Below are 9193 nucleotides of genomic sequence, written 5' to 3' on the forward strand. Positions count from 1 at the left end.
AAGTGAACGCCCATTTTATTTTTTTAAAAAAAACCTCTCTTGCTTGGCGGTGGGAAATGACGTTCGGCGGAGAATTTGTCTTCTCTGCCTGGGTCCGAGACGCCCCGCTTAGTTGGGATGAGGCTGGTGACTTGGAACGTGAACGGGCTTCGGGCAGGAGCCGGGTCGGCGGGGTTGAAGCCGCTCCTGGATTCTTTGGGAGCGGATGTTATTTGCTTGCAGGAGACTAAGATAACCCGTGAGTCACAGCATCCCCACGTGCATGCAAGGCAGAGCTTGACAAGTGTTTAAAATGCAAAAGGTGGCAGAGTTTCCCCGTGTTTTTTAGGTTTTTTTTTATTTGCAGCCTTAACTACTTGCTCTTTGGCGGAATGGGTGACTGGAAACGGTCTGTCGGGTTAGCAACCATCCTGTCTAAAATTGAAGTATATAAGAATCTGTCAGCTTCAGACAACATGATCAGTAGTTGGAAATTGCAGGTGGCAGACCAACTCCATCTGTAACTCAAAGGCTATCCAGCCCCAATCCCCAAACTTGAGATTTGTTTGGCTAATTCAGATTTGGAGTTGCTGGATCAAAACCACAGATTTGGCAATAGAAATCAGAAAGTTAATGGAAATTAGAAACAATTCCTAACGCTTATATTGATTGAAACTCTCATTTGAGAAACAATGGGGGGGGGGGTGGGTTAATTTGTAATCTAGTAATGTCATAAAACGTTTTTTCCTCTTTTTTATATCAGTAGCTACTTTTCCTTTTCTGTATGTGTATTTACTGATTGCATACCAATAAAAATAGATTTTTTAAAAAATGAATTTGGCTAATTCATCCTCCCTCCCCTCTCCCCCCCGGGTCAACTGCACACTTTTGGAAAAATTCAAAAAGAGCAAGTATGTAAAGACCTCTTAGTATTCATCTTCAGTGGGTACTTTTTAAACAAGCAAAGGAGAATTTTAAAAAAATGAAATGGGAACTCTATGGATGCAATGACTTCAAGGAAGTATAAGATTATAGGTCCCTGCCCATGGTGTGTACAGTAGTAATTTATTGCTGTGATAATAATTGATAATGTTGCAAGTCTAGATAAACTTGCCTTTTTCCGCTTGTCTTCCACTCAAAGGGAAGAACATGACGAGAGTGCCTTGTGTACTCTCCGTAGTAGAACATCCAAATTCAGCCATAGTTTCATTCCATACAGCATTAATCTTGTGAACTCTCAAGCTTCCTCCTTCCGTTATATTTTCAAGATGGACAGTGTTTAATATTTATTTGTTATGTATATGTAGGGGTGTGGGTCTATACACATGTTGTATATAGTATGTTAGGTGTGTGTCATGTATGTGTTCACTTTGAGAGCGGGCAACTAAATTTCATTTTTGATGTGTGCCGTTGTGCCCACAGTAAAAAAAAATGACAATAAAGGTTATCTTACCTTACCTTATCTTATCTTGTGTAATTACCAAAAATATACTTTCCTCATCAGGATATCTTAAACTGATTATGAGAGTAATAGAATAAATTATTAAAAATGTCAATATTTCTGGATATATAATGTTGGGAAGGGGATCACTAGCAAAAGGTTGATGGCTGGACTTGATTATAACATGAGTGCACTACTGAAAGACATAAAAGGCCAGGTGGAGGACACATCATCTTGGATAAAATCTATTTTGTCATTAAAAGTTAACATTGACTTGATATACTTAATCATCACCAGGCCCTTTCTATCTATAAATGAGAGTAAAGGGCGACACATATTTCAGTCTGACTATAGATATATAAGATACATTTATTGCAATTAATTTCCCCTTGGGAAAGTGAAATTTGCCCTAATATTAAAACAGATGAACATGAGGGCGAAATGAGCTATTGTTGTTTTCTCACAGCACCTCAGTGTTAATTGAACTTTTTAGGTTAAAAAAAACTGTAGCAACCACAATACTGAAATGGAATCAAGAAAAGTCTAGTTTTAGTAAAGTAGCCTGATGTACGTCTCATGTACATGTTTGCTGAACATGAGAATATGTGCCTGTGTTTCAGTGAGGCAAACCAAATTTAATCTAGCTAGTCATTTTCAGTCCTTAAACTGTAGTGGGTCCCTGGGATTTCAGACAGTCAGAAATTTTGCATAATTTTACATTAGATGCTTTAAAAATACTTTTTTCCATGTTGAGTCTTAAGCCATATGCTGGCTGACCATACACTGCATTAAATTAATCTAGGATTCTTTTTAGCATGCTGAAAATATTCCCTTTTTAAAAACTGGGAAAGCAGTGTGATTGTGTGTGTGTGTGTGTGTGTGTGTATTATAGTTTGTCTCTGAAGCTTGCTGGCCTTGCTGCCTGGGATCACAGGAGGAGAAGTTCAACCATGCTGGGAATACCAAGCCGGGAAAAACTGCTCTAGGCTGATCTTTTTTCCTGACTAAAATTCTGCTTTGTTCTCAGGGGACCTGCTGGAGGAGCCATTGGCTATAGTGGAGGGCTATAGCTCCTACTTCAGTTTCAGTCGCATTCGCAGTGGCTATTCAGGTACTGATAGATTAGTAATCCTGACAAGTCCAGTTGATTCCTGGATTGACAGCTTCTCAGCTGATTGTTGCTGTGTCTTAAACAGTGTCATTCTCTGAGTAAAGAAATAATTATGATTCAAAGGCATGGCTAAAAAAGTCTCATGTCTCTAAAGCCAGCTTGAACATGTGGCATATTTTTTTCAGTGTAAGGTTCTAATCTGTGTCCTCTGTTGTTTTGTTGGCCTGTGAAATTTAGGATATTGTACAGTGGTTTGCCCATACTCTTGCACGCACTGCCTTTTTTGGCACTGGAATGTAGATTGATCTCTTCTAATCTGGTAGCCAGATTTGTTGGCATAACTTGGTTAGAAGCTTTACCGATTCTTTTTTCTGTTGCTTGCTATATTTCAATGGGCATTCCATCAGTTCTTGTAGCCTTCCGACTTGGTAATGATTGGAGTGTGAACTAACTTCATCTTCTAGTACTACAGGTTCTTGTAAATAGAGCATATCTTCTAAGGCAGGGGTCTTCAAACTCGGCCCTTTTATGACTCATGGACTTCAACTCCCAGAATTCTTCAGCCAGGCATGCTGGCTGAGGAATTCTGAGAGTTGAAGTCCATGAGTCATAAAAGGGCCGAGTTTGAAGACCCCTGTTCTAAGGTATCTTGGATGTTGCCATCTCTACTGTACAATATTTTAATATATTCCTTCTTTCTTTAGCTACTATTTGTTCACTGACATCCTTTAGCATACCAATTCATGCTTGAAACCTAAGCTCAGAGATCTTTTGGAAGACTTCCCTTGTTTTTCATTCTGTTTCCAATTTACTGTGTCAGGATATAACAGGATTGTTATATGCTTGTCTACCATTTTTGTGGTTGATAGGAGTTGTTCATCACGACAATTAAAGGATTGATGTAATAACTAAATAATTATAGTGCCTGAATAAATCTGTGCTGAACTCTTCTCTTAGCAAGAATCTCCTCCTTGGTTTACCGTACATTTCCTTGGGGGCTGTACCTTGTCCTTATCATATAAGTAATAGATAAGCAGAAGAATCTTATGCCAAAGATTAAGCTGGGAAATTAAATCAAAGGCCACTCTAAAATCTGTGAGGGCTGTATTATAGCTTTGTGCATATAGGTTGCTGTTCAGGATTTCTGTAGTTAGTGAAAATGTTGGGCCTGTGATTAAGTAGATAGCCTTTTTGCCCTTTCAGATGAAGGATGACTTTTTAAACCTCCTGTGTTTCTAGGCGTTGCAACCTTCTGTAAGGCAAGTGCCACCCCAGAAGCAGCTGAGGAGGGCTTGTCTGGGCTGTTTACCAAGCACAGTGGAGCAGTCGGTTGTTATGGAAACACAGAAGACTTCACAGCTGATGAGCTCAAGGCCCTGGACAGTGAAGGCCGGGCAGTGATCACTCGCCACCGCATATGGTAAAGATAGGGATCACAAAGGCGGGGAAGGAATACCTGTTGTTGATGCTGACTTAGCAAATTTCCTGGAAGCTGACAACTCATCTGATATGGAGATTAACAGAGCAGTAGTTAATAAGGCAGTGTTGTGATCTGGATTTGAAGGGGAAGAGAATATTGGGAGCACATAGGAGTGTTCTTGTTGCATCTATTGGTGATTGCTTTAAAAAGCTACCTTTTTCTGGGCTCACACAGCAAGACTGTAGGAGAATCCCCCCACAAGATGTGTTTGATTTAAGGAAGTGCTGACAGGAATGATACGTACTCTCATGCATGCTCTGAATCACCTTTTCAGTTTGAATTTGGATCACTGCAAAGCCCCTTAATTGTAAACCAGGCATTTGGGAGTTAATTCTAGGCATAAACAGCCTGCACAAATTCAGACAGCTACTAGATGGTAGCAGAGAGTCAGTTGGAGGTATGCAACTTGGGTATGTCTGGTTAATCCCAGTGTTTAACAGGTCTGATAGATACAGTAAATGTTGCAGCCCCACAAAATGTGAATATGAACTCAGAAACTCCTGACACTAGTCTAAATTCAACATTACATATGCAAGAGTAAATGGCTCCCATCTCTCCAGATGTGATTTGGTTAATAGTGCTGAATTCTTTTATATGGGCATTGAAGGCCCAGTCAAACAAATCTGCCTTGCCAAAGGTATAATTATAACCCATGGAATAAGCCTATATGTTGCTCATGGAAGAAGAATTAGAGATATATTCATGGAGATTAGGGCTGTTCCAGTTACTGTAATTACTGTATAATAACATTTTACCTTCAGTTTCAAAGGCAACTTGATTTGCAATACTTTTTGCTGGGGAGTGCCAGTGGAAAGAAGTTGTTGCAATGACATCACTTATAATAATAATAATGATAATATTTGCTTACTTACTTCAACTTTACTGCCACTTGACTTCAGGCTGACAGGGCAGCTCACAAAAAAGAATGTAAATTTGACAAAATACATGGAAATACATTACAGGAAATAAATAACAAACCCAGACAACTACATCAGCATCCATGTGACATATAACAAACATATTATTTACTTATATCCCACCTTTATTATTTTTATAAACAACTCAAGGTGGTGAACACACACAATATTCCTTCCTCCTATTTTCTTTCCAACAACAATCTTGGATGGTGACTTGGGCTGAGAGAGAATGACTGGCCCAAAGTCACCCAGCTGGGTTTCATGCCTAAGGCAGGACTGGAAGTTACAGTCTCCTGATTTCCATCCTGGTGCCTTAACTACTAGACTAAACTTGCTGAAACATTACCATCTTAATTGTTCAGTTGATAGGGTCATCTAATTAGAATGACTCCTGTTTATGTACAGTGGCTTAAAACAAAAGGAGTAGAGGACCAATACAGTCGTTGCAGCTTGTGTTGGAGATATCTTTTCTGAGGACTTTCCAGTTGATCCTTTGAAAATAGAATTATAGAGTAAATGTGTTGGGGATTGGCTCAGCAGGATGCTTGTATTTAAGATGTGAAGCTGAGTAAAGGAGGTGTATAAATGCTAAGTATTACTCCTTTTGAAACATCCTCCAGTAGCAGAAAGCGGAGTTGGAATAAGGGCTGAAAATGGTTAAATTCTTCATACTAGGTGCGGTTGGCTGAGCATTATTGGATGGCATGGAGAGAGGTGGGGACTGAATTCTACACTTTCTCTGTGTTGTAGCACTTCAGAACAGCAGGAAACTCTGCTGACTGTCATCAATGTGTATTGCCCTCGTGCTGACCCTGAAAAGCCAGAACGTGGAGACTTCAAGCTGCAATTCTACCGCCTCTTGCAAGCCCGGGCTGAAGCTCTTCTCAGAGCTGGAGGGTAGGTATGCTGTGAAATCCTTGATTCAGCTGTTATTGTTGCATTGAGCTGGGCTAAGCAATATTCTTTCTACTCTGTGCAACGAGAGGAGAACAACGTTGAACCATCTTGCAGGGAAACTGTAGAGTTTGCTAAAACCAAGAGAAATCTAATAAATATTCGTTCCTGTTTATAAGTCCTGTAATATCCCTTTGACTTCTTTCTTTTTTTAAGGTAGCTTTCAAGCTACTTCTTTTTTTTTTGACTGAAGAAATTGAGCAAAATACATATTATATGAGTATGAAATATAAGACAAAGCCTATTTATCCCAGATCTGTCCTGAATTATATGCAACTCACTAAGTGGGATTCGTGCATTACAGATTATTCAGATTTGTAGATACTGAGATTTTTAGTGGCAACTACTTTTTAAGGAAATTCTGGTGCAAAAACTATTTGTGCCTGTTGTGCGCTGAGCACCATCATGTGTGTGTGTGTGAAGGAAGATGGGTGACTAGGTGAACAAAATTCTGGGAAAGTTTGCTTGGAGTGTTTTTTTAAGAACTTGGGAAACACGTCGGAGCTCTTTCAGATATATTTGTTGACTTGGTTTGGGCAGATACGTTTTTAATCCATTCTTATATATTAAGCCTAAGATGGGGGAACAGAAGTTATGGCATGCTTTGTAAAAGAAAAGCTCCATGTTTAGTTTTTTATCTTGAGCAACAGAAATGCTGGATGAAAAATGGTAAAAAAGAGATGTGCTTGCTGTGGAATTCTGGGAGTTGAACTCCACATGCCTTAAAATTGTCAAGGTTAAGGAACACTGGTTTAAGTGGATGTTCAGTATATTCCTCCAAAGTAAACTACCTTGCACTTGGAACCGAGTTTTTCCTTGATGATACTTCTCAATGCTGTAGCTGCCTGCTTCTGAGACCTCAGCTGTGCTTTATAGTTGTACTAGCAGACCCTATAATGGAGCTGCAGTTTTTGACGGTGCACATTTCCTCTCTTCCTCTAGCCATGTGATCATCCTGGGAGACATCAATACTGCACACAGGCCCATCGATCACTGTGACCCAGGAGATTTGGTAAGTGGAGACCGTGAGTCCTAGTCCCACTTTAGGCATGAAAGTCGGGTAGGTGACTTTGGACCAGTCGCTTTCTCAGCCCTGCTGGTTGTGGGAAAATAGGAAAATATTTACCGCCTTGAGTTATCAAAGTAATAAAGTCAGGATTTACAGTAAATAAATACAATATTGCTGATCTATTGTACAATAACTGTACAATTATTACAATCCAGGGGAGGGCAGCTTATAGCCCCAGGCCTGCATCTGGCTTTCCAGGCCCCCCCCCCTCTTTTTTTTTTTTTTTTTTGCAGCCCTTGAGACTCCTCTGGCCATGATTACTGAAACCCAACAGCACAGTTTCCTGCCACATTGAGTTGGAGGGGAGATGGAAACTCTGGTCTTCTAAACCTTAAAATATGGCCACATTTGCAACCAGAGCCATTGCATGGGAGATATGATCCTCCCCATTTTGAAGTCCAGGTACCAAAATCTTGCACCAGTTTGAAGATACATGGAAAGCATTTTAATCTCATAAAACTAGCCTGCTTCTCTTCTGACCTTTAGGAATCCTTCCAGGAGCATCCTGGGCGCCACTGGCTGGACGGTTTCCTCTGGGAGCCTGGCAGAGATTCTGAGAACGAGAACCTCTTTGTTGATACTTTCCGCTTTCTGAACCCGAGTCAGGATGAAGCCTACACTTGCTGGTGTAACGTAACAGGATCCCGGCATCTTAACTATGGTACCCGCATTGACTACATCCTGGCTGACCGTGCTCTGGCATTGTTGGAACTGACCAATGCCCAGATCATGCCAGAGGTGTTGGGCTCTGACCACTGTCCTGTCCAGGCTGTGCTGAAAAGTAGCTGCCTGTCTGCCCCACGGTGTCCCCCGCTCTGCACCCGGTTCCTGCCTGAGTTTGCTGGCACCCAACAGAAGCTCAACCGGTTTCTGGTAAAAGTGGAACAGACCAAACTGTCTGAGAAGGGACAGAAACGGAGCAAAGCGGAGAGAACTGCCTTGGGGAATTTAAAGAAAAGGCGGACCGGACCGGCACAGAAAGGGCAAGGGGATTTGCGTAGCTTCTTCAAAGCTGGAACCTTGGATGCTGAGCCTGTGGATGATGGAAGGGGCCAGTCAGTTTTGAAAGTGGTCCAGAGGGCAGCAGCAGAGGATTCTGGGAAACGGCCTACTGTGGAGAGCGCTGAAAGTATAGCTGATAAATGTGGGGTGGAGGAAGTCTCAGGGGTAACCCAGACATCTATTGAGAGTCCAAAGGCACCCTCTAAGGGTGTGACCAGCAAGGCAGCTATGAATTGTGAGAAAAACACACTCCCCTCTACGCAAAATCAGTCTGTGTTGTGGAAGTCACTGCTACCTGGCCCTGCACACCCACCTTGCTGCAAGGCCCACAAGGAGCCCTGTGTGTTGCGGACAGTGAAGAAACAAGGGCCAAATTGTGGACGACGTTTCTTTGTCTGTGCCCGGCCTCTGGGGAAGCCCTCAGATCCCCGTGCACGGTGTGACTACTTCCTGTGGGCCAGCTAGGGCACTTCCTGAGCAGAGCAAGGGGAGTCTGAGTCTGATTTGTGTTTTGGGTGCTATGTACCCCATTTGACCTGCCCAGGCAGGCCACTTTGACTTGGGATGAGTAATTGCAAGTGGCTACATGAGGTCAAGAATGCATATTTTTCTGCTTTTTTATATTGCAGGAACTTCTAAAAGGTTTCGGGCAACTTTTGATCTCAGTTCTCTTTTCCCTGTTGCCCCATTAAAAATTTAAATCTTTTGCTGGGAAATGACTATCCTTTGTAGAAAACACATTTTTAAAAAAACATTTGATAAAAATAAAGATCTTTGGTCAAAACAAAGAAACAAACACCCTTTTCTCTGTAAACTGGGGAAGTTCTTCTCTGAAAAAATCCCTCATCTCCTGTGGCCGGTGAATTTCAAGTAGAGAGGCCAACATAGAGTAAAATCATGGTCAAATCTCAGGAGGGTCAATTTTAGTTTTGAAAACAAAGTTCTGCCCACTTTCACAGCTCATTGAAATAATTCCACTAGAGTTCCCCATTCTTTCTGCTTTGTTTTCTCCAGAGCTAGTTATCTGCTGATCCTATGTTAGCTTTCCAATTTGGGTGTTCCTATTAATCGGCAGCCCAGTAAACAATCATGTGGAAAATAAGAGTGTAATCTGGGTGAGCCTTTCACATTGTTCCTTAGTAAACTGAATTACAGCTTAGTGTGTTCTTTGTACTCAGCCAGCTGTGACTTATACCGTACCAGGGCTTGATGTACTATGTGTAGTCAGTACCACTGACTC

At 41.5% G+C, this 9193-nt stretch overlaps 1 protein-coding gene across 1 annotated transcript; it reads left to right on the forward strand.

The window, feature by feature from the left end:
* Window positions 1–97: 97 nt before the first annotated feature.
* APEX2 (apurinic/apyrimidinic endodeoxyribonuclease 2) lies at window positions 98–8650 on the forward strand. The gene is made up of 6 exons (XM_015814963.1): window positions 98–238; window positions 2448–2531; window positions 3771–3951; window positions 5679–5825; window positions 6825–6894; window positions 7438–8650. Exons 1-6 carry the CDS (start codon window positions 118–120, stop codon window positions 8416–8418), a joined length of 1584 nt encoding a protein of 527 aa, XP_015670449.1. The 5' UTR covers window positions 98–117; the 3' UTR covers window positions 8419–8650.
* The last annotated feature ends 543 nt before the right edge of the window (window positions 8651–9193 follow it).

Source organism: Protobothrops mucrosquamatus, unplaced genomic scaffold (assembly GCF_001527695.2).
Source record: "Protobothrops mucrosquamatus isolate PMUCROS unplaced genomic scaffold, P.Mucros_1.0 scaffold300, whole genome shotgun sequence".
NCBI lineage: Eukaryota > Metazoa > Chordata > Lepidosauria > Squamata > Viperidae > Protobothrops > Protobothrops mucrosquamatus.

Coding starts and splice junctions, on each gene's coding strand:
- APEX2 (XM_015814963.1), top strand. CDS start 118: ATGAGGCTGGTGACTTGGAACGTGAACGGGCTTCGGGCAGGAGCCGGG. Junction 3,952..5,678: donor ATCACTCGCCACCGCATATG/GTAAAGATAGGG, acceptor TCTGTGTTGTAG/CACTTCAGAACAGCAGGAAA. Junction 6,895..7,437: donor ACTGTGACCCAGGAGATTTG/GTAAGTGGAGAC, acceptor TCTGACCTTTAG/GAATCCTTCCAGGAGCATCC.